This window comes from Aegilops tauschii, chromosome 5 (genome assembly GCF_002575655.3).
Source record: "Aegilops tauschii subsp. strangulata cultivar AL8/78 chromosome 5, Aet v6.0, whole genome shotgun sequence".
Taxonomy (NCBI): Eukaryota; Viridiplantae; Streptophyta; class Magnoliopsida; order Poales; family Poaceae; genus Aegilops; species Aegilops tauschii.
The window spans coordinates 438230412-438255206 of NC_053039.3; the positions used below are offsets into that span (position 1 = coordinate 438230412).

The 24795-nt window shown below is 44.9% G+C and overlaps 4 protein-coding genes across 27 annotated transcripts; 1 reads left to right on the forward strand and 3 right to left on the reverse strand.

Moving 5' to 3' along the window:
- Positions 1-420: 420 nt before the first annotated feature.
- On the reverse strand, positions 421-1883 carry LOC109740719 (uncharacterized). Its single transcript, XM_020299771.1, has 3 exons — positions 1697-1883; positions 1365-1628; positions 421-584 (listed from the first exon to the last, which is right to left on the reverse strand). The coding sequence occupies exons 1-3, from the start codon at positions 1881-1883 to the stop codon at positions 421-423; spliced, it is 615 nt and encodes a 204-aa protein (XP_020155360.1).
- Positions 1884-3263: 1380 nt separating this feature from the next.
- LOC109740697 (receptor-like protein EIX1) lies at positions 3264-7225 on the forward strand. The gene has a single exon (XM_020299746.4). It carries the CDS (start codon positions 4090-4092, stop codon positions 6940-6942), a length of 2853 nt encoding a protein of 950 aa, XP_020155335.1. The 5' UTR covers positions 3264-4089; the 3' UTR covers positions 6943-7225.
- A 1894-nt stretch (positions 7226-9119) lies between these two features.
- LOC109740711 (uncharacterized) lies at positions 9120-13430 on the reverse strand. 3 transcript variants are annotated; one of them, XR_002227380.4, is made up of 4 exons: positions 11418-13430; positions 10976-11301; positions 9568-10900; positions 9120-9339 (listed from the first exon to the last, which is right to left on the reverse strand). XR_002227380.4 is itself a non-coding variant. In XM_073498047.1 (3 exons), exons 2-3 carry the CDS (start codon positions 11287-11289, stop codon positions 9814-9816), a joined length of 1401 nt encoding a protein of 466 aa, XP_073354148.1. In that variant the 5' UTR covers positions 11290-11298; positions 11418-13430; the 3' UTR covers positions 9120-9813. The 3 variants fall into 3 exon arrangements, 2 of the variants coding, with proteins under 2 accessions (XP_073354148.1, XP_020155350.1); XM_073498047.1 differs by having other exon boundaries at positions 9120-10900; positions 10976-11298; XM_020299761.4 differs by having other exon boundaries at positions 9120-10900.
- Positions 13431-18596: 5166 nt separating this feature from the next.
- LOC109740712 (xylose isomerase) lies at positions 18597-23540 on the reverse strand. Of its 22 annotated transcripts, none has more exons than XM_073498059.1 (10): positions 23107-23540; positions 22928-22989; positions 22130-22467; positions 21469-21572; positions 21339-21388; positions 21119-21229; positions 20948-21022; positions 20479-20617; positions 20257-20347; positions 18597-18947 (listed from the first exon to the last, which is right to left on the reverse strand). In XM_073498059.1, exons 4-8 carry the CDS (start codon positions 21503-21505, stop codon positions 20519-20521), a joined length of 372 nt encoding a protein of 123 aa, XP_073354160.1. In that variant the 5' UTR covers positions 21506-21572; positions 22130-22467; positions 22928-22989; positions 23107-23540; the 3' UTR covers positions 18597-18947; positions 20257-20347; positions 20479-20518. The 22 variants fall into 22 exon arrangements, 21 of the variants coding, with proteins under 21 accessions (XP_073354160.1, XP_073354168.1, XP_073354155.1 ...); XM_073498067.1 differs by lacking the exon at positions 21339-21388 and adding an exon at positions 21851-21937 and having other exon boundaries at positions 20257-20334; XR_012183014.1 differs by lacking the exons at positions 20948-21022; positions 21339-21388 and adding an exon at positions 21851-21937 and having other exon boundaries at positions 21393-21572.
- Between the last annotated feature and the right edge of the window lie 1255 nt (positions 23541-24795).

Genomic DNA, 24795 nt, shown 5'->3' on the forward strand with positions numbered 1-24795 from the left:
TCCGCCCGCATGGTCAACCTGCTGCCACACCTCCACCGGTCCTGACAAGGCCTCACCGTGGCCGGTTGCGTCGCCCCTGACTCGGCCTCGGGCACTACTGCTCCTTCCATTAGAAATTTAGAATCGACGACATAATGCTGAATTTATTTTCAGTTGCGTGTGAAATAGCTAAATGCGGGAAATAAAATTACGATTGCTACCAAACCCCATGGTATATCAACCAGCGCCCACCGCCCAACGCAGCAGTTTAATATTTGAATGAAGACCAACAAAGGGGCCAATCATGGAACAAAAGCATCTGGCAAAGGTTTACCGCCCAGCCCAGCCCAGCAGTTTTATATTTGAAAGGCCAAAAAGGAGCCAATCATCATGGCACAAAAGGCATCCGCCAAAAGATTTTTCTCCGGGAATGTCGAATCTTCAGCATGGGCATGGCTCCTCCTTTTCTTCTTCAGAATTAGCATCATTTTCACCGGGAGCCACGATCCGCAGAAATGCAGGGGCATTCGCCAGCTCGCGGCGCCGTTTGCTGAAGCATGCGCACCTTCCAGTAAGAAGATTCTTCTTGTCAATCTCCTGCATACCTGCCCACAAACGAAGGAAAGCACACACGTAGCGCATCAACTCAACGTATAAGAGCATCTTCAATAGATGGTCCAAATTCTGACGGTCCAAAACCGGAGATGTAAAATTTGGACCGTCAAAAAATGCGTTTTGGAGCTCCGAAAAAAGGCCAACTCCAACAGATGGTCCAAATTCATGGTCCAAAAGAGCAACTCCAATAGATGGTCCAAATTCATGGTCCAATAGATGTTCAGGCACTGTACAGCCGCACATATTGCATAAAACATGTTTTAAAACAACATAACAAATTCATGTCCATAACATCAAATTATTACATAGTTCTTCAGATCCAGGAGATGAAATGCAACACAAATACAACATAGTTTTGCACAATACAATATAGTTTTGAACAAACAAATAATGAATCTATGCGGATCTTTCGCCATGCCATTTCCAATGCTCTTCCATCAAATCTTTCTGGAGTTGGTCATGCACATCGCTGTCTCTAATCTCGCTGAACACCTTCACGAAACGTCTGATGCGTTGTTCTTTTCGCATGGGGTTAACAGGAATGCCCATCAAGTGATAGAAGTTGTAATCTAAATCTTTTCCACGCTCGTTCTCAATGATCATGTTATGCATGATCACGCAAGCGGTCATGATGTACCAAAGGATCTTTTGATCCCAAAATCTAGTTGGTCCTCGCACAATAGCAAATTGGGATTGCAAAATCCCAAATGCCCTCTCAACATCTTTTCTAGCCGCCGCTTGTGCATTATGAAAGACAAGTTCTTTCTTACCTTGAGGTGTTGCAACCAGCTTGACGAATGTACTCCACCTCGGGTAGATCCCATCTGCAAGATAGTACCCATAGTTATAGGTGCGGCCATTTTCTTCGAAGGTCACCGGTGGTGCTTCTCCATTTGCTAAGTTGGCAAAGAGAGGTGACCGGTCGAGCACGTTGATGTCGTTGCAAGACCCGGGCATACCAAAATATGCATGCCAAATCCATGTTTCATAATCAGCAACTGCCTCAAGAATGATAGTGGCATCCTTCCCACGACCTTTGAATTGTCCATGACATGACAATTCTTCCATTTCCAATGCATGCAATCTACAGACCCGAGCATACCTGGAAACCCTCGAGCTTTGTTCATCTCCAAAAGCCTCTGAGTGTCCTGAGCATTGGGTGCTCTCAAGTACTGTGGACCGAACACTTCTACCATAGTTATTGCAAATTGCTTGACATAGAAGATAGAAGTGCTCTCTGCCATCGCCAAGTTGTCATCAATGTAATCTGCCGGAACACCATATGCCATAATGCGCAAAGCGGCAGTGACCTTCTGCTCAATGCTATGGCCAAGCAACCCCGCACAGTTCCTTCTCTGCTCGAAGACTGGGTTATGCTGCTTCACTTCATTGCAAATGCGAAAAAACAAGTCCTTCGACATTCTGAAACGGCGTCGAAAGTAATTCTCCGGAAAGACAGGTGATGATGCAAAGTAGTTGCGCACCAACCGTTTGTGCGCATCAATCCGTTCTCTCCGAATGAACGCACGACCATAAACGGAACCACCGTGTTTCGGTTTCTTCCTCTTGTGCATGCCCACTAGCATAGCAATCTCCTCTTCTTCATGGAAATCAAATTCCTCGTCCGACGATGAATCATCTACGAAAGAGGAGTCAACCGAGCTCATCTACAATGCACACGACCACCGTCAAACATACTATCCAATCCCGAGTTAAATCATCAAGTTTTGTCATTTTTTTACCTTGAGGAATTCCGTCGAACACCTTGTGCGCGCGGTGGAGGAAGATGGCCGCCGGTTGGATTGGCTGCTGCTTACGGCTGCGGACGGCTCCGGACGGCGAAAGTGATAACAAAAGAGGTTGGAGGCCGGCCAAGAGGAGCTCGGCGGGCGGCGAAGACAAATTCGGCAGCCGGGCGGAGGGATTGGTGCGGCGGTCGTCGTGCGGCCGGTGCAACGTCCGTGGACAGGCTCACGGCCGACGGGAGCAGGTCGGCGGCAGCCCGAGACCCCGCGGAGGCCTACCGCGGCAGCCGGACCGCCGGAGGGGCCGAATCCCGCGCCGGCTACCTCCCGATTCGGCGGTGTCCGGGCGGCGGCGGGGAGGCGAGGGGGGCGACGGCGGTGGAGGGCGGCAGCGGGGATGTGGGGTGGTGACGCGGGCGACGGCGAGGTTTTGGGCGGTCGCGGCGGCGGATTCCGGCCGGCGGGTCGCGGGCGGGCGGACAGGTGCGGCGGGAACGGAAATGAAGTGGCGGTTGGGCGTTCGCGGGCGGCGGCTGGTTTTGGACCAGATGCATCTCGTGATGCATATTTGCATCGCGAGATGTTGGATTTTACATCACGAGGAGGCCGCGGTCCAAATTTTTTTTGCATATGGACCGTCTGTTGGAGCAGCGTTTTTTGCCCCAGACGGTCCAAAAATTAGGTATTTTTACATTTGGACCGTCTATTGGAGATGCTCTAAAGCTTGTTCTCAAGACATGTGAGTATAACAACTTTGTTTGTTTGTATGTGTGATAATGATGAATAACTGAATGTATGTACATTTGTACTTGCAAAGGACTAGACACGACCGATTGGTTTGTTGTGGATTGTGGCGCATTTGTACGAACCGCTGCTAGATTTGTTGATTCTCACGTGTTAAAGTTACCAAGCCTTCATGGAATTAACCAGGATGGTTTTCAGCGGCAGGTTTGGACTGGCTGAAGATTTCCCTCTTCCCGGCAAGGCCTTCGCAAGCGCGGAGGAACGGTGGCTGCATGCAAGAAGAGGGGGTCCCCCAAAACCCGAGGGACTTTGACACCATGGCGATTCTGGTTCACTGAAGGATATGGAAAGAGAGGAACGCGAGGATCTTCAACGCCGCGCACTGCACAGCGGCACAGGCAGGCTTTGAAGCTACCATGGAGGAGTTCAGAATGTGGAAGGCTGCTGATTGTATCAACCAGCTATTAGTGTAGCTAACTGTTCCTGTTCTGTTCCTTCCTTCCCAGATCAACACAATCTCTGTGTTGCCTCAAACACTATACTTGTATTTTCTCTTCTCTCTTAATAAAGATCGGACACCGGCCTTTTTGACAGGATTGTTGTTTTTTCAGCCGGCCAATGTTCTCTGAATGTCTGATTCAATTTCGGAAGCGGAAAACCTAACCGCGGCCAATTGACGCACATAACATCAAGCGATCAACTGCTAATATGTCATAATACATGAAGACATGAGCAGGTAATGGATATTCTTAAGGAGGTTGACTGCAAGTCAAGTCAAGGTAAGCGGACGCGTTTGCTATTGCCATCAATCAGGAATTTCAAAGTAGGGACATAAATTTCCATGCAATTTCCAATGCATTTCTTCAGAGAAGCACTGATTGGCTGGCCTACTAAAGCCACAGAATCCTACTACCTTTTATTCAGATATATATATAAGTACTGATTGGCTGGCTTAAAAGCCACAGAATAAGAATAACAACCCATTTCCCAAACTCGGACATCCCCCATGGGTGCAACTGCAGCCTGCTGCGTCCTGCTCATTCTAGCCGCCACGGCTGCCTCCTCTGTGTACGCACAACAAGCCGGCGGTGGGTGCTTCGCAGGTGAGAGGGATGCGCTGCTCTCATTTCGAGCCGGCATCGGAAAAGATCCCCAGGGCCTCCTCGCCTCGTGGAGTGGCCAGGATTGCTGCCTCTGGAATGGCGTCAGGTGCAGCAACACAACAGGCCATGTTGTCGAGCTCGGCCTCCGCAACAGTTTCTTCTTGGATGATCAGTTCGCTCCCGTGTTCTCCAACAACTCTCATGGAATGCGTGGAGAGATAAGTTCTTCCTTGCTTGTTCTGCGTCATTTGGAGCACCTAGATCTCAGTGGGAACTATCTCGGGGGAATAGGCGTGCCCATACCAAGATTCTTGGGCTCTCTCCCGAGCTTGGTATATCTCAACCTCTCCTCCATGGATTTCGACGGGAAGGTGCCCCCTCAACTCGGCAACCTCTCCAGGTTACTATATCTTGACCTCAACAACATCTGGAATCCTAATGAGTTTTATGGTGATGATAATATATTGCATGCCGAGGATATATCGTGGTTACCACGTCTCCCTTTGCTAAGGTTTCTCGACATGAGTGGTGTGAATCTCACCGCTGTTGGCAACTGGGTTCAAGTGCTTAGCATGCTTTCTAATTTGAGAGCACTTCGCCTTTCTGAATGCCATCTTGTCTTTCCACACACACCTATTCTGCATCCTAACCTAACATCACTTGAGATGCTTGATTTAACAGCGAGTGGGATTGACACCTTGAACCCAACCTACTGGTTCTGGGATGTTGGCACCATCAGGCATCTTGATCTCACAAATAACATAATTTCTGAACCTTTTCTGGATGCAATGGGAAATATGACTTCCCTTGAGGTTCTGAAACTTGGAGGCAATTACCTCACAGGTGTAAGAACCGAAATCCTGAACAACCTGTGCAATTTGAGAGTGCTAACACTGTGGTCAAATCCGATCAACCAAGACATTTCAGAAGTTTTGAAGGGGTTGCCTCAGTGCGCATGGAGTAAGATAGAGTTGCTAGATCTATCTTGTACCAATATCAGTGGGGAAATTCCAAAGTGGATTAACCAATGGACTAATTTGAGCATTCTTCAACTATCTTCAAATAGGCTTGTAGGATCAATATCTACTGAAATTGGTATGCTCAGCAAACTCAACCAGTTGTATCTCGATGGTAATCAGTTAAATGGCTCTATATCGGAGGAACATTTCACCAGTTCAGTGAATTTGGAGGAACTGGACTTGTCTTACAACTCCCTACACATGACAATCAGCTCACACTGGAATCCGCCCTTTAAACTGCATCTGGCTTATTTCCCTCGTAGCAAAGCTGGACCTCGGTTTCCTTTGTGGCTTAAAGGGCAGATCAGCATTACTAATCTTGACATTTCTGATGCAAACATAGTTGATTATCTCCCGGATTGGTTTTGGACTGTATTTTCAAATGTTCAATATTTGAACATCTCTTGTAATCAGATCAGTGGCAGGTTACCAAGGACACTTGAATTTATGCCTTCTGCTCTAATATTTGACCTCAACTCCAATAACCTCACTGGTACTCTACCGCACCTACCAAGGCATTTGATAGAGCTTGACATTTCCAGAAACTCTTTATCAGGGCCACTACCGCAACAATTTGGGGCTCCATCCCTCATGGATTTATTGCTTTCTGAGAATAGTATCAATGGCACTATACCACCATATATTTGTCAGTTGCAGTTACTGCAAGTTCTGGACCTCGCAAAGAACTGTCTTGTAGGACAGTTTCCCCTCTGTCCAGAGGTATCCGAAGGAAGATTCATTAAAGCTATAATTTTAAATGAAAACAACCTTTCTGGTGAATTCCCTTCATCCTTGCAGAGCTTCCCAGAGTTGATTCTACTTGATCTTGCCCATAACAAATTTGGTGGAGAGTTGCCGACATGGATAGCAAAGAAATTGCCAGATTTGTCTTATCTCAAGCTGCGGCATAATATGTTTTCCGGTTCTATTCCAGTTGAGCTCACACATCTTGGATACCTGCAATATCTGGACCTTGCGTATAACAGAATATCAGGATCAATACCTCATACATTGGGTAACTTGAAAGCTATGGTTGAGGATCAGACACAATCACAAGTTGACCCTTTAACGTGGAGTGTGGAAAGGCCAGGAAACCCTGCCACAGACTATGAAACAAAATATGATGATAGCTTAGTAGTGGTAATGAAAGGTCAATACCTTGATTACACTAGCAATGTCTTTTATATGGTTGGTCTTGACTTGTCCTGCAACAATTTAGTTGGAGATATTCCAGTTGAAATAACATCTCTTGTTAATCTGAAGAACCTGAACATCTCCTATAATGGGTTGTCCGGTAAGATCCCAGAGAAGATTGGCCTTCTTGGATCATTGGAGTCTCTTGACCTGTCATGCAATGAACTCTCTGGCGAAATTCCTTCTGGCTTCTCAGACATGACAATGTTAAGCAAGATGAACCTGTCATACAATAATCTATCAGGAAGAATTCCCACCGGGAATCAGCTCCAGACGCTCATTGATCCAGCATCATCGTACATCGGCAACAAATACCTCTGCGGGCTTCCTCTTTCGAGGAACTGTTCAGGGCCTAAGGTATTTGGAGGGGATCTTGACAAGCATCAAGGAGAGGCGAGGTTTTTCTATCTTGGTCTGGCTGCGGGATTTATCCTGGGTCTTTGGGTGGTCTTTGTTCTCTTTTTATTTTGTAAGAGATGCAGAGTTACTTGTTTCCAACTGTTTGACAAGCTAGTGCGTGCTATAAAAGCATTCATGGCCTGAAATTCTTCAAGCTGCCATGGAAAATTTCTGTTCCGAAGACAGAACCCTAATCAGCATTGTATCATCATGTATTTTCTATTTTTCTTTACACCTTGCTCTTTAATCGGCTGTACCGTACTATTCAATTTGGGGGCATTCCTTCAGTACTCTCTTTTTATAATATACGCCAAGAGATCAACTCTAGAGGGTTGCTACTACTGTAATGCACCATTGTAATGAGGATCCACCATCATGGATTGTTGTAGATAAACATGGTATTTTCTCATCGTTGAGGGTGAAATAATTGCTTGCATAGTTGATTCTGAATGCTGAGTGAGGTGTCTGCACGGGGTGGTGGAGTACTAAATGGGAAGGCGTGCTTCGTCGCGGCTCCACTGCAGGTGTTTGTTATTTGTGCTAATTAGTTATCAGCTCCACTGCAAGTTGATCAGGTACAGTGCTTGTGTTTTTGTTTGTCGTCGTAGATTGTATATGCAGAAGGCCTCTTAAGTAGGTCGTGTGTATATGGGGTGAGCTAATGAGAGTACATAGCAAATGCAACGAAATTGGGCCTTCCATTTACAATACACAAGGAGAAAATCTGGTTTTTTTCTCAACTACAGACTTAGCCAAGGACCGGACTACATAGTTGCAAAGTGGTCTATCATGTAAGGAGGTCTATCAAGTTGCATAGCGGTCTATCATGTGAGGAGGTGTATCACAACCTACTATAATATTCGCAGTGCAGTAAATTTGGTAGTTAGTATAGCAAAGGACAGCTTCATCTGAACTAGGTATGGTGTAGAAACTAGAAACTCTAACCAATCTGCTCTAAAAACTGAAAACTCAATGATGAATATTATGGAAGTTAGTATGCGTAAACACATATTTTATTTTGTTAATTATCTTTTCTGTCAAAGTAGTTAACATGCATGCACACTTGAACATAAAGCTAGCTATGTAGCAAGTTCAGTGAGAGTATCCAACCAAGGACAGAATTCGTCCATGTGAAAATTATAAGATACAAATAGATGCTTAAGAATACAAGGGGGAAAATTAGGTCTTCACTTATTTCTACAGTTAAACAACTAAAGAGAGTGTTCATAGGTAAGAAACTAGAGAAGTAATAGTCATGCATCTGATGGAAAACTAAGAAATACAGTAGTTCAACAAGTTTCGCTATATTTACAGAATGAGAATATAATATACCCTTGTTTCACCTTGTACATTGTAGGGTGAAAAGTCAAGTTATGGCATAATGTTACATAACATAAATATTACTCACCTATACTCTGTAGCCGTCCATGGATTTCTGGAGGTACCTAGCAACTGATTATGGGGTATTAGGGACTGGAAGTTCAGGTATTCTGGTAAATATAATATGAACTGGAATATGGTTGAATCCTTCTAGCTAACTACTTCTCCCTCCTTTCCACCTATGGATAACTAGTAAGCAAATCTTGTATGTTATCCACTTTGCTCTCAATACAGAGAAGTTTTCACCCTTCTTTACTTTGAGATATTTTTCGAACGCCCTCTTCTAAAATGATTCATTATCCCACAATCCTCCACATGGCAGTGGAAAATGCCATGGCCTTCCACGGAATTGTAATGATGGAAACATGGACCAGAAATAAGAATATGGTCTAGTTTAGACTCTAGAACCGTAATTGTACTCTCCAGCTCCAACTTTTTTATTAAAGCAAGTATAAGTGCCCTCTCTGCATAAAAAAATGCAGCCAGCTGACAGTACGGTGTTAGCAAGTAATTTTCATGGAGTCTACTACATGTGTAAGTGTGTGGCTATTATAAAGATGGAAACTCATTGCTGAAGTAAAGGGTCTGGTGTGATTTTCATCTCTAGAGATGAGGAATCAGAACTATAGTAAGCGAGGTGTGCATAAGTACCTGCAAGATCTTGTAAAATAGTAGCTTAAACCAATGCATTCTTCGTCATCTTCTCTAACAGCTGGGACATATGTATATGTATTAAACAGAACTATGAAAGTGGTTCATTGCATATCATCCCAATCCCATATACTGTAGACATGCAGACACTGTTCATTACCTCCTAATCCTATTGCCCAAGTAAGCTCAAAATTTCCCATATTACTATGGGAACTTGCTGGAATTTTGCTAGATTTTTGAAAAATATCAAAATTTGAACCAATTTGGTATTGCCAATTCAGACAAACATGTGCTCAAAATGACATGAATTCTTTTAAGACCAATACTAGTAACATGTTTGACCATACCTTGAAGTTTCATACAGTTCACACACCAATACATCAAGTACTAGAGAAGCAACAACTAGAAGACCAAAACAATGATACAGTGTTGTTTCAAACTAATGCTATGGTAGAACACCTCCAAACCAAAATATAGAAATGTATGCCCGAATGACCAGCCGCAAGCCATCTGCCCAGATTAGCACAATTATTAGTGATAGAATAGTAGGGCAATGTTGACTATTAACACTAGTAAAACTGGCATATGCCTCTAAGAAATAACATTGAACTCATGAGGCAAATGTCCTTCACGCCTTAATTTCTGGAATTGTATCATGATTTGATCATCATGAATGCTTCTAAATATCTCTTTCTCAAAGTAGCACACCATTAATCTATTTAGCCATTCATTTGATACCTCATTACGCAAATCTGTCTTGATGATCTTCATTGCCGAAAATATTCACTTAACTGGTGCAGTTGCCATAGGAAGAATCAACGCCAACTCAATGAGGCGATATACCAACTGGAAAGATGTGTGTTCCTTTGTTTGAACCATCAATCGAGCAAGTGTGGACACATCTCGGCATCCATTAAATTCCTCACTTCTCCTAATGTTCATAAGGAATCTTGGAAGGTCAAATCTTAGCAACAACCGGTCAGCTTACGTAAAGTCCTCAGCATAAATTTCAGCAAGCCGAATAAGTTTGTCAGCATTAAACTTTGAGAAGTTGTTTGCCGGATTAAGACAAGAAATACAATCCAATAACTCGGTGGAAACTTCATTGAATCGATGATTCATCTCAGTGATAGTTGCATCAATGGCAACATTGAATATGGTAACCTTGTAATAGTGAAGTCGAGTCACCTTATTCTTAGTGCGAACAGATTGACCCATAGCTCCAACAAGATCATCCATATTTGGCACATCAATGTCATGTGCCTCACAAAAGTTTTTGGCTTGACTGAATAAAGACTCCCACCCATTGTCCCTCATGTCTTGCAAGCTTTCTTTCACATCTAAGATCAAATGCATGGCTTCAACAACATTTTGATTCTTTCTTTGCAAAGCTTGCGATAGATAATTTGTGGTGCTCAACAAGTTTATTGAGAAAAACATGATGAACACAAATTCAAAGCATTCCATCTTAATAAGCAAACCTGAAGCTCCACCTTGACAAGTGTGTTCCCGAGCATCAACCACTACAATTCCTAGCACATCCACCACAGCATTCCACATTGTGAATATACGAAGCAAGGTTCTGAGATGTGAGCCCCAACGAGTATCTCCTGGTCTTGTTATGCTAGATTCTTGATCCAACCAGGTTCCGGATGAAATCTTTCCATTCTCCATCAAATCTAACAATTCGTCTTGATGTTTGGCCAGTAATGCATCTTTCCTCTTGCAAGATGAACGCACTTGAGTCACTATAAGTGGGATATAGTTGAAGAAATCAGCAATAGCAGGACTACATTGAGCAACATTGACAACCACCAACTGCAACTGGTGAGCAAAGTAATGAACATAAAATGCATATGGAGCTTCATCTCTAACCAATTTTTGCAAACCATTGAATTCCCCTCTCATATTTGAAGCCCCATCATAACCCTGTCCACATAGCCTAGAAATTTGCAAACCATGATAATCCAACACATCAACCAAAGCTTCTTTAATTCCAGCAGATGTACAATCCGTGATGTGCTTAATTGCAAGGAATCTTTCCTGGAGCTCCCCGTGGTCATCAAGAAATCTACATGCATCAAGAAATCAGATTAGTGAACATTCTTAGTACATTATAAACAACACTGAAGATGGCATGCATTACCTCACAGTCACTGCCATTTGCTCTTCTACTGAGCAATATCTAGCCTCATCAATAAGGATTGAGAAGTTCTTGTCTCCAATGTCATTCTTAATAATTTTACTTGGATGAAATTCTAGTATGCGCTGCCTTGGTCGGTTTGTACTCTCATCGGATGTGGTACCATTGCTCTCCTCATTTGGGGCTTCAGCCTCAGGAGGCATTGTGCTCACAGCAACTAAGGGAAGGGGATTTGCAGTCACGTTAGCCGGGGCAACTCCAGGCTCAACATCGGCAGGGGGAGGAGTAACTGAACTGCTTGCATAAAAATCATGCATACTCGTAGTCTTCTGTAGTTGACACAAAATCAGTTGACAGTTCATGAACTAGCAAACAGACTGTAAGAGACACTGAATCAACTAGTAATAAAAAAAAGCAATAGAAGCAAACAATTTGGGAATTAAACCTCGGCGTCCCTCCAAGGCTCCAACGGCCGATGCGCTGGATGCGGAGACTGGTCGCGACCTCCTCACTCCGGCGCGGGGCGTGGCGAAGTGCGCCTGTGTGAGCGAGCCGAACCCTAGCTCCGGACGCCCGGCCCCTCGACTTCTGCCAGCCAACCAAAGCACTGCAGACAACCACTGCTCCAGGCTGCTGTCTGGTGGCTGTGATGCTGCGCGACTCCTGCCGGCTGCCGTCCCCGCGCGCGCTGCGGAGCGCCTGCGTGCACGAGGGCAAGCGGGGGAGAAGGGCCGGAGGAGGCTGCCGCTGCCTAGGGTAGGATTGGCAGGGCTGGGCGGGGCGGCGGCGCGTCTCTGTGGCTGCGAACGAGCTCTGAACGGACGAGTCGAGGAAGAGGAGCAAGACAAGACCTGGACGAAGCGCTGTGTGTGCTGCTGGGCTGCTGGCTTTGATTCTTAGAAGTTGGGCTGAGTCATAGGTGGGCTGGAGACTGCGAAGTTGGGCTGGACCGAAGCATAGTAATGAACAGCTCGTCTCTTGTTATTTGCCTTCTCCTCAAAAGAAATCTTGTTATTTGGCTTCTCCTCAAAAGAAATCTTGTTATTTCGCCTTTCTCTCAAAAGAAAACAAAATCCCCAATTTTAAAAAACAAAAAAAAATCACCAATGGTTTCACTTTCTTTCAGCTGCTACTGGCAAATTCCGATGCTACCGGAAAAAAACACTGCATCCACGATGATTAAATTTATCGACTATATATTTTTTAGTTGAAATTTATCGACAATTTGGGATGAAGAATTCAGAATGACTTAATCAACGGAATATCGCATAGAAGACAAAAAAACATCCCGAAAAGGAATTTACAAGACCAGTCCAAAAGCAACCGATCAAAATACCATTTTGGAAACTAAAATGCTAGGCGCCTTGTTCTGTAAATAGTTCTGCCAAAAAGAGCTTCCAACGGCAACTCCCCTCTGTGTTGTCTCATCCGAGGCGACACGAGCGGAAGCCTCGGCCGCGCTGCCCTCCCGCCCCACGCCCTCCCCTCGCCGTCGCCGGAGGAGGCTGTCGGGCTAAGCCCGCGTGGTGGACGGCGGCGACGGGGTCGTCTTCCTCTCGTCTAGCCACGGGAGCTCGGGGTAGGGGAGACTCGATCCCCTGTTTCATGGCCCGACGGATCCAGTCAGATCGGCTGCTCCGCCGGCGGCCAGCTGGGCTCTTCCCCAGCAGATCTTCTCCAACGTGGCGGCTCCAGAGCAGGGGCTCTCGCGGGTGGCAGCCGCGGTAGCTTCGTCGGCTGGCTCTGGTCTTCAAGCCAGCTACTCCTCTCCGGCAAGTAGGGGCGGGGTGCGGCCCCCTCCCTGCTCTGTGGGTGCGTCCTCACGCGGGTCGACGGTGTGCTTTCCTTTGGTGACTCCTGGTGGTGTTGCGATGGTGGGATTCCAGATCTGGCCGGTTCTGGCTCGTCGGTGTTTGGCCGGCGAGGAGGTGTGCAGCTTGGTGGCTCTTCAGTGCTTTCCGGCGTGGTGGCTCTTCGAGAGGTGGGTGGGCCAGCGGAGGTGCTATGAGTGGGGGTGCTGGTGGTGTTGGATTGCTCCGGGCGAAAGCTTGCCAGGTCTTGCCGGCCGGCGGCGTCGGCGTATGTCAGCGTCGAATAACCTCCTTGGAGGCGGCGGCGTGGAGCCCCACATCCTCCTACACCCTCGGATTTGCTCTTCGGGTGAAATCCTAAGGCTCGGCAGGGTCGGGCGACGGCGTCGACCTCGTCGCTTCACTCTTTGGGCCATCGCCTTGAAGAGCTTTGGATCCCGTTTGCACGCTCCATGGGTTGGACGCTCGCAGCTTTGCAGTCGGCAGGTGCCGGTCTGGCAATGCGGATGTTTGCGCGGCTTCGACCTTTTTTTAACGAATCGGGCCCTAAGGGGCCGTGTTTCAAAAAAAATAGTTCTGTCAAGAATTATACGGTGGCAGGATTTGCGCCTCGTTCGGTAACAAAAATTTCTAAAGAAAAATTTCATAGAAATTTTCTGAATTTCTGCTCGAGTTCCAAAGAAAAATTTCCGCCGACGCGAAGTTTTTGACAAAAAAAGAAAAAACTATATCTATGCTGCAATCATCAAACAGGTTGTAGTGTGAAATGGTCTGCTCTTCGCCTTCCCGCTCCCCAATTTGTCCGATTCCTATCCTACCTCGACCGACCCCGTATGATTGGCGACGTCCCCGGCCGCTAACATCGCCGTCTTCCCCGGCACCGTCGATCCGGTAGTATTTATCTTCTTCCTCCCCCGGCCATCGAAGCCGACAGCATTCCGTGCCCACGCAGGCGTACATCAAGTGCAGGCAACACATTTAAAAATGGAAACGTGCTCGCATGCGGCTGCTGGCCGATCGGAGAGGAGAGAGGAACAGATCAACGGGCCGCTTTGCCGGCGGCCCGGTCGTCCGCTGGCATGTGCGCCATCTTGACCCCGGAAGTCTGTCTTCGCCATTGTCTGGATGGTCCAGAGGTTAATTTAGGTGCTGGTAAAATGCTCGATGCCTTCCTCCACGCCAAAATTCAGAATGGTACCAACTACTATAAAAAAATAACCAGAGGTTAATTTAGGTGCTGGTAAAATCCTCCACGTCAAAATTCAGAATGGTACCAACTACTATAAAAAAATTAACCAGAATGCTGGATGCTCCAACTCCAATAATTGTGACTCTGGACTGGGCCGCGCCGCGTTGTCGAACACAGCAAGATGCCAATAACGACGATGGAATGGTAAATCAGCGATGGAATCCGACCAAAGATGGAAGGTGAAATTGGTGACGGTATAATCGCGTTTTGTTTACCTGCATTAATCAAGGGTCTAGAAGATTGCCTCATCTCGTTGACTAATCCTTGGCTATTATTCTGGTACGGGCATTTCAGCGGTGGGGTGGCGTTGCGTCTGCCCATTTGATTTGTCTCTGTCTACTCGGTACCTTTCAGCGGTCGTTCGGTGCTCCATCGAGCCACAACTTGCGTCCATCCTTTTCATGAGCAATGCTACACCTACGCAAGCCTTACGTTAAGTTTTACGTAAATCTCCAGTTGTCAAATTGTAATTGGAAATAGAGGGGAGGAGGGGCCCACCCTCCTAGAAATCAGGGGGGAGAGTTACGTAAGAGTTCGTAGGTGTAGTATTATTTCCTTTTCATCTTTCTTTTTCTCGGATAAGTAGATCACTTTTCGTCTTCTTACGGAGGAGTACGTACGTACGCGCGCCCTACGTCCAAAAGAGGCGAGAGAGAGAGAGCAACAATGCTATACCTACGGACCACATCCTACAGAATGAACTTACGGCCTTGTGTGATAGTTTTTGGTTGGATGGGAAATCAAAAGCAGACCCACAGTTGACTTCAAGGAGAGGAGAGATTGGTCAGTGGGAGGCGTCCGTAAGATGATTCCATAGCTAGCGCGTAAGTCTAACAGTTTTGGAGAGAGAAAGAGAGAGAGAGAGAGAGAGAGAGAGAGAGAGAGAAAGAGGGGGGGGATAGAGGATCGAGTAGGTTCAAATGCAACCGTCGGTTGAAGCTACAAAATGGGTGCGAATTCTAGAGATATTGGAAAATTTCAATATGCATATATCAAGGACACCTATGGCAATATTGTACCTGACATGGGATACAAGCACCATTCAGACCTGAGGGAGATGGTGAAGTGCGAGTGGACCTGAAGTTTCATATCTGAATACCATCTGAGCACTCATATATCTTGCAAAATACGTCAGGCCTGACATTATATTTGTTGGTAATTTATTGAGAGTGTAGTAATCCCCAACAAAAGGTATAATGATAGGTGTAAGGAATATCCTCAGATATGTCCAAGACACAAGAGGTCTTGATTAATTCCATGGGGGGAATCAAGATGGAACCATCGTGTTATCCTGATAGTGGCTAGTAATTTGATCCCAGCAGTACCATATCAAAGACCGGATTTACTGCAAGAGTATTCCGTGGGAAGCCTTCAGAATAGAATCTAAATGGGTCCTTCCGGTCATCATTCTGTCGGAATTATTTTATTTGACACATGACAAAGATATACATGGCTTCGCAGAATGACTGGCCACATCTGAGATCATGTGAAGATTCAATGGAATCAGCTATCATTATCTACCAAGATAACGTCACTTGTATTGCTTATGGGTTATCTTTATCCTTGCGAATTACAGAAATGTAAGAGGATAATAGGCAAACAAGTTATTATGATATTCACAATGTCTCTATCAACGTTTATATTCCAGAATTAGGTTCGTGGAATTGGTATGAGACAACCTTGAGGTTTGCAAAGTTCAGAGGGAGTAAAATCCCAAGTTATAGCTCGTTGGTGATCTTAAGATCACTCATATTTTACTCTTTTTTCCTTTATGAGTTTTTTATGATGGTTTCTCATATAAAATTTTTAACAAGACAATATTAACACAAGTGCGGATATATGCCATATTGGTTTTTACTTATATTTCCCACTAGGTATTAAAGGAGTTTTCGATGGCATGTTATTGTAAGGTTTTTCCTTAATTTTTTCCTACAGGGTTTTCGGAGGAATTTTTAGTGTGCAATATACATATGACAAATTGATCAAGGGGGGTGTTGAGAAGTAAAACAAGTGATCAATTGTATGGAAGTGTGCCTCCCAGAAGATGTCTGTTGGGACGAGGTGTCTTTCCAACACACCCTTTTATCATGTATATAAGTGGGTCTCCTGCATTGCAATTGAACTAGCCAATCTTTTGAACTCTTTATTTATCTCCTTTGCTTTCACATTACAATAGACTAGTACTTCCTCTGTAAACTAATATAAGAGCGTTTAGATCACTATTTTAGTAATCTAAACACTCTTACATTAGTTTACGAAGGGAGTATAATGCCCGTGCGTTGTCACGGGCTTTTGAAATATTTTGCTGAAGTTATATAAACATAACGCAAGTTAAATTTCACATGTAGAGAAAAGATAGCGTCGGATAATTGAAGTCTACTTTACTTGCAATGTAAATTGATTAAAAAAACAATTTGACGATGTATGCATATAGAGCGATTATCTAACTAAAAATATGTTACAAATTAAAATTTACTTGATGCACTTAAGAAATTCTCTCACAATCAGAAATGTTGTCTATCCAGTTTTTTTAGCTTACCGCCTAGCCTTATTCTGACCTCAGTCACTCTCTCACCACAACCAGCCCTCTCACTCTTTCAACCCACGCACCCCTCACTCTATGTGTTCCTGTGCCGACAAGGCTGAAAATATGTAGACGTTGAAAATGACCGTCATGAACTACATTATTCCTCATCTCTTCACCCAAATAGATCTTTATAACATAGTTCCAGCAATTTCTTCTATTTTCCGTGATTGTTCGGGATGGGTGGTGCAAACGAAATGCTCTAACATGATGTGTCGGCTATCCCTCTAAACACCACCACCATCTCCGCCACCTGAGATATCCTGTACCCCGCCTTAAAATCCGGTAATCCCCTGCCCCTTCTCATCCAACGATGACCTGCCTCTAATTCTTCGTCTTCCTCCCATAGCTGCAGATTTTTTATTTGACCACTTTATTGACCCGCCCGCCTCTCCCTGCCTAAGCACCTACCACCGCCACCCTACAGCCGGCGAGTGTTGCCACACGTCGCCACTTGCTCAAGTCACCACCTCCGTCAACGCTGACGCCAGTCGTTCCTCTAAAACCTACCACCATTTTGGTGCCCACGACCTCCCGCACCCCGCACTCGAGACCGCTAACCCCTTGCCTCTCCTCCGCCGCCAACACCCGCTGCTGCTACTACTCTTCTTCCTCCCTCTGCATACCTTTTTCTTCGTCCAGTCTATTCACCCGCCCACCTCTACCTACGAAACCGCTTGCCTCCACCATCAACAGTCAGCAAATGTTGTCACGCACTACCTCCCTCTGCCCGAGTTGCCGCCCAACCCTCTAAATAGTGCCACAATCTCTAGCGCTCATGAGCTTCCGCACCACAATAATCAATGGTTGGCCATATATGAAGAAAAAAGAAGGATCGAGATGGTTCTCTGAAGAAGTCATACCATCTCTTGTCACACATCATGTTCATAGATCCTAGGCATACTCTCTTCTCTCAATTTCATTATCATCTTTTTGGACTACAAAATCTAAAAGTCATGTTCTGAATAATCAGTAGAATAAATTAATTTCAAGACATGTCATGGATGAATTATTTGGGTGCCATACTTAAAAATAATAACCATTTACGCGTGGGAGATATTTGGCAGGTTACACCGAATGCCGTGTAGAAGCGATGCCCAATTTGAATGGATGCATCGTCTTTCGAGTCCGATAAATATTATTGGCATGCAAACTTGAGATACTTTGCCATCACCTGCGTTAAGTATGGCGCCTCTCCGCCGCAAGAAAGAGGTGGGCTTCAGAATTAGATCAATAAAAAATAAGTGGGATTCGGGATTTCTGGATTCAATGTATGGGCTTAAGAAATTTTTGTAGGAAGATATTTATTAGGTGGGATTTGGCCTACTATCTATGGCAAGAAAAATCGGTAATAAAAACCAAATCCGAAAGGTGTGCTTTCTTTGGATACAAATCGGTGGGGTTGATGCTTCACGTACTTTTTTTTGAAAGTCGGAAAGAAATCGGTGTGAGCGAGAGGTCGTGCGAGAGGGTCGAGCGAACGAACCATGTATGGACTCCCAGATTTTTTGTAAATATAAAGAGACAAAAACCAATGAGAGGTGAGAAAACAAATCAGACAAAAAACGTGGAAGCAAGGCTACCATGTCAGACATTAGGAGTAGAGAATCGGGAATGGGTTGGAAAGGAGAACGAGGTGGCTCAGAAAAGCATCATTGCATCATTTTCTGCCCGTTTGTAACGTGTTTGGTCGCAGAACGGACTAAAATGATCCCTTAAGGCCTTGTTTGACAGCAAGGGATTGTGGAGGTTTTGGGAGAGGATTCCAGGGGATTTGGTGAATCCCCCTCTTCCACCTAATCCCCTTGAAACCTCAAATCCCCCTCCAGCCACACATCCTTCAAACCCCCCTCTGTACAAAACAATGCTTGACAGGAAGGGATTGCCATATTGAATTAAAATGGTGTAAAACAGTTAAAAATCTAATCTTGCAACAGTTCTTCACATGAACAACATAATTCTCTTGACTTGGAATCAATATATCATCACATAATTGCACTGTCACATAACAACAACATATTCTCTCACATCAGCATGACTTAGAACCAAAAATGTCTCATTGGTTCTCGGCATTCACAAGTCCCAGGCAAGACATGCGTACATTTAAGCATGCTGAACTATTTATGCAACATAGAGAAAAGCATCACTTGATGTTTTGCAGCGATTGTTGGAAGAGAGTACATGACAGGAGCATAAATTCCAACTACAAGTCAGTAGTAGCGCAGACACAAAAGCAACCGAGGAGACTCTCAAACAGACGATTTCGAGGGGCCCTGCAAATGTCTCATTCTCCCTCTGCTTGTTCCACTTCTCAACCTGGTTCAGTGGGACCTGGAGGAAAACAAAATTCGTCTCAGCAAACAAAGAGACTTTTCCCTTGCATACAACAACGATCAGGTATATTTAAAGGAATATTAAGAGCACAAAATACAAAATTAAAAAGAGAACAAACGCAAGCTTCGTTCTTTTTCAGAGGCTGTAGACTGTTTGCAAAGGGAAAATTACAATGAAGAAATAGTATGAATTATTTCATGGCCTTGTTAGAGCTACATCAAGAGGTACAGAACTACTTTTAGATTAAGTCAAATAGTAATAAACACAAAAGCAAGAAGAATCTGATGTGACACGCAAGATGCAACTTGATTGGCCGAAGATGGATGGACCAGTCAGGTCACCTGGTGGCTGGTGAGATACCACAAGATCTCTGTATTTATAATCAGACCAAGGATTCTGATTGTATGAAGATGTTATGTGGTGCTACAATGTATGAAGATGTCAGAGAAGCTAACAATCTGGATTACGTCTCCTGATGGGTAGTATATCCAACTGACACTCATAAACAGACGATTTCTAGTACTATTATAGATAAACAAGGAAACTTGTTAGAAACATCATCGCTGTTTCTTTATTGCCAAACAAGTTCAGTGTCATTGGCTGCACTAATTTGCACATGTCCACATTCACAATTCAGAGCAAAGGTTGCATAACAGACCAAACCAAGATGAACTAATAAATAGGATCGTAGCAATAACTACCCAAGAAAAAGGAGATCAAACTAAGAACTGGACACCTGGTAGACAAATTAAATAAGCACCGGTACTATTTCACAAGATAATGAAACAGTGATGCCACACAAGCAGCACAAGTTAAAAAGCGACATGGTCCGAACAGCTAACGAGTATTACAGAGAACCATCGATCGACCAAGAAGACAGGGAATAGCCCAGCCTATTTAGGAGGTGAACTTATTTTCGATAAACATCAAGGTAAAAGTACTCCAGATCACCACTCTTGCTTACAGGAACCAACTTCTAGCTAGAAATAGGCAGCAACTGTCAAACTTGACATATACAGTGACAATATTGTGCTCCAAACTGGCTAGCTAGATTATACTGATTGCAAAGATATGCTATCTTATATAGTCACAAACCAAAGCTCGAGCAAGGCAAAATCATGGCGTTGATGTTGTTCATCATTACGTTGACATGAACACGGCCAACATTTTCTACTGTGAAATATATGCACCAGCCAGCAATTTAGTAAATCAGTTCTATCATCTAAGTCAGCTCTAGACTGAAGAATTGCAGCATCTAAATCTTGACAGGTAGCACAAAGAAGAAGGGGATGCAGAAGATTGTTACCTTAGATATGTTGAGGCAACTCTGCCATTTCGCTCCGAAGAAACACAGCAGCACTCTCTTCATCTTCGGCGGCAGAATCTAGAAAAACCATCTAGTGAACAGCGTGAACGTCCAAAACAAGAGTCTCAGGATGTATGCGGTATGGCAGAAAAACAGTATGAGATCCCTCGAAAACACCCATCAACATCAAGTGAACAAATTGGAGTCCCAGAAAAAGATTACCAAAAAGAAATAAAGAAATATTCCAGTAGCGATTCTCAATTCATTGCAGGGCACGTCCTTTGTCGTGATTCTGCCAATTCCGTCTTGCTTTCTCGTTTATTTCCCTTTTTTCTTTATCAACCCATAGCATTGCAGTACCCTGTCGGCCAAGCCAAAAATTATTAAAGACAATGAAACCTAAACTACCCTCATTAGCAGTTAAATCACATGTCAGCTCTATCAATAAGTAACAAGTCCCAGAGTTCTCGTAGCCATGGCCATGGAATTCATGCCATCCTCCCAAGGCCAGTTCTTTGTAGGTGCACCAAAAAGATCTCCTCCGGTATCCCGGAACGTGTATGCCAGAATGCCACACTGAACCACAACCAAACCCGTAGCAGAAAACAAATATGTAATCCTAGTGTAGCACATAATGTACAAGTAAATTAAAAGGATATACACCAAAAAGGCATATTTCTGGAAATCATACTTTCATTTTCTTTATAAGAATCACTTCCTCTATGTTATACCACTTGTAAGCAAGCGCCCTCTTGCTAGTTGGACCCTGCAGTGCGCATTTGTTCATTCAAGGACAAACATTAAACTGAAAGTAACCCTTTAACAACACTTAATTTGTTCAGTTCAAGGTCAATGGCCTCACCTCATAGTTGATCTTGGTAAAGCCCGGGAAGAACTTGCCCTCACAATCATTGGAAGCGGCATCGCCGCACTTGGCGTCAATGTCGGCTCGGCAGGTTTCCTGTGCGGCAATCTGCAAGGAACAACCAAATCAGAACCAAGATCGGGTTAAGTTCATAGATCAAATCATGGGCATCATGCAAAGAAGGAAAAGACCACAAAGTTAGGAATCCCCCGCTCACCGCAGCAGATAGACCACAAAGAAGGAAAAGAGGAAGTTGGACCAGGACACCTACATCACGAAACCAGTCACCAAGAACACCACACACTGCTCACTGGATCGATGGGCTCTGAGTGGTGTCTCTCCTATACCTGGTCTCCCGGCGTCCTCTGGATTCTGCTCCACCATCTTGATCGTCTCCCTTTGCGCCCAATTCTACACACCTCACATCCTTCTCCTCCTTCCCTGTCCTCCACTGTGCCGATCAACCTGTGATTTAGACAGACTAAAAATTAGGTTCATGTTCTTGCGACAAACTAAAAATTACAGTACATAGTTCATCATCCAGATGGCTCAGAGACATAGTAAAAATCACAATACAACAATCAATAGTTATGCTCTAAAAACATTGATCCGTTGACCCAACAAATAGTGAAGTTCTGAATCTTTCTCTCAACACATCAAACAAATTGATCTCTCAGTCTCTCCTCTCTGAATAATTACTTTTTTATGAATCTCTCAGAACATGATTACCCCAAAAGAGTGCCCCAACAGTAGCTCATACAAGAAGCACATATAATTCAATCTCTTCTTCTCCGCTGCTTTTCTTCTCCCCATGACCTGCACAGGCTAGAAATTAAGCTTCCAAAAACCAAGACAGAAGGAAGCTACGAGCTCAAAATGAAATCGCTTTGTGTGAAGCCAAGAAACCAAGCGCAAGAACCATAGCTAATTAACAAGGAGAATGCTGCTTGCTCCTCAAGTGCAACACACATCGATGAATAGGCTCGAGGACGTGCGAGCGGCACATACCTACTATGTGCACTGCACATGGGAAGCGTTCGTCTTGCCGTCGGCTCGGACGGATCTTGGACTGATCGGGAAGCAACCTGCAGCCATGGACAAGGCGGTTTCGACTTTACCGCCTGCCTCTCATCAAGGTCATGGTCGCTGGTACCTCACTTCACGCGATCAACGGAGCCGACGCCTGTCAGCTATCACGGTTACTGTATCCGGCGCCGGCGCGTCACACCTGCCGTAGTCATCGTCGACGACGCGTCAGGATCCGACGGCTGCTCTTGCAGCGGCCACGTGGAGGGGAGCTGCCTCCGGTAGGACGAGGCGGGTGTGGTTGATTATTCCAATCATACCTATCAAAATACAATAAATAAGTCAAATGAAGCGTTGTTCATTTCATTTGGGTGATAGAAAAATAGCATCTCCACGAGCCTGGAGATGAGCTACACAATTACAGAAAAAAAAATGAAGCGGGACATAAGAAACAAAGTGAATAGGCACAATATCAATATAACAGAGCAAATATATCCAGCATAGTTTTCCTCTACTGACATCATAAAATAAAATTTATACCATATTAAGGTGTAACAGATGCAAATCCACTCAACAAAGTTGCTATTTCTCGAACTATTTATCCCATACAGCATGCAGCAACTTCAGATCTTCAGTAACATCAACTAAACATACAACAAACAGAACAATACAATTCATCTACCCACCAAAGTGACAGACATTGAATTGAAAAATCATCAGAGAGACACACTAAAAGGGACAACAAAAACAAGCACCAATTGGCATACATATTTGACGCACCTTTGCCTTTGAACTGCATGTCTGTGGCGCACACGACGCCCACCGGAAGTTTGGCGAAGTTCCTGCAGGCAGAGGGGAAGCAAAGAGTAAGCCCAATTTGAGCGATTTCAAGAGGAAATTCATCGTCTCTTTCTTTTTCTGATCGAGCGAGACTCAAAAGAACAAAATCTTGCACTCACTGTGTCACGAGGTCGTGCGTGGATGCCATCCGCGGCGACCAAAGAATCCACCTCCCGAAGCGCCTTGCCTGGAGCGCTCCTATGTAGGCGGCCGTGTCGAAGCCTGCGTCCCTGCTGGCGTTGAGCGCGAGAGAGACGGCGAGCTCGCCCCCGCCCTCCTTCGCCAGAGAGAGCTCGCCGGCGGCAGGGCTCCGCCGCTGCTGCTATGCTCGGCTGCGGGAGCGGGAGCAGCGCCCCGGCGCGCACATCGTGGGGAGCCTGGCCGGCGCCGGCTCCACTCGGTCCTCGGCGGCGGCGGATCGACTCGGATCTCGGCGGCGGCTCGTCTTGGATCTCGGCGGCGGCTCGTATTGGGGGCTGGGGCGTCCTTGAGAGATCGCAGGATAGAATACATAGATCGAGGGGAGCCTCGCTGGCTGTTTTTTTCTATGTGCGGGGAAGGGACGAGAAAACCGACGAAAAAAACCAACGAAAAAACCCGGACGAAAATGATGGGACGAAAAATAAACTCGGAACGGAGACTACCAACTGAGACATTAGGAGTAGAGATGCTACTAAATGGGTGCGGTTTCTCTGCTGGATGGCACACAAAGAAATTACTGTCTCTTTGGTATACGGTATATATAAGAATTACTTATCGATACTTTGGTCGCACAAGGTAAGGTAGTTAATAGTAACAACATTTTGTTCGTGTTCAACCTGCATAAACCGGAAGGGCCAATGTCACGTCTCAACCGAATAGATCTGAAATATCATTCGCCTCATGGGTTGACTAATCTCTCGATATCCTAGCACTGTGAGCATTCGGTTGGGCTGCGTCGTGCTGCCCTTGGCCATTGTCGTTGTCTGCCCAATAAGTTGGAGCGAACGACGCGTCGCTACACACACACACTTTTTTTTTTCAGATTGCTACACACACACTTGCATCGATCTCTTTCCTTCTCGCGGGCTTTGCGACGTCCCAGAAATCGACGTGGACCTGCGAACAAACCGCTAATCCGTCGGACGTAAATCGATCTGGACTCTTTTTTGTCCTTGGGTTCACTCACAAATTCACGCTCGCCCAACGCCAAGAAAACGGTGCAGGGCTCGTACGTACACCTAGAAAGAGTCTGAGCGACCAGATCAACAAACACCTCGAGTTTTTCTCTGCTTTCTCGAATGTTTGTTGCGTGGTCTCTCTTTCTCCTGGTAGATTCAATGGCTACCGGTCGTCGTGTTTTCTATTTTTTTTCCCTTTTCCATTACCACCCACTCGTCGAAAAGCAGGCAATTGTGGCGCTGGATCACCTGCAAGATGCTGTCAAGTACTGTTTGATTACTTGTTAGAAAACAACATTTCTTCCATGTATGTATTCGATGAGAAAGGCATCCGTTTCTCCACTCGATAATTGGTGGCGCATATGGAGCTGATGTACCCTGACTAATGTCACATCTAATTTAACTTTCAAAAAGAAAACTATTAAATTAACAAAAAAAACGTATCAAACACAGGCAATTCGACCACCATAATCATTCAACAACTTATTTTGGTTTTATATCGAGAAATTATTGCTCATTTTGGATGGTGTTTCGAGTATAGAACCAACCTCGAAATCCTTGACCAATTGTGGAGAGACAGATCGTGGCGTGGTCTTTCAATCAATCTCTAAAATATTTCAAGTCCGACCATAATCTGTCATTTCTGTG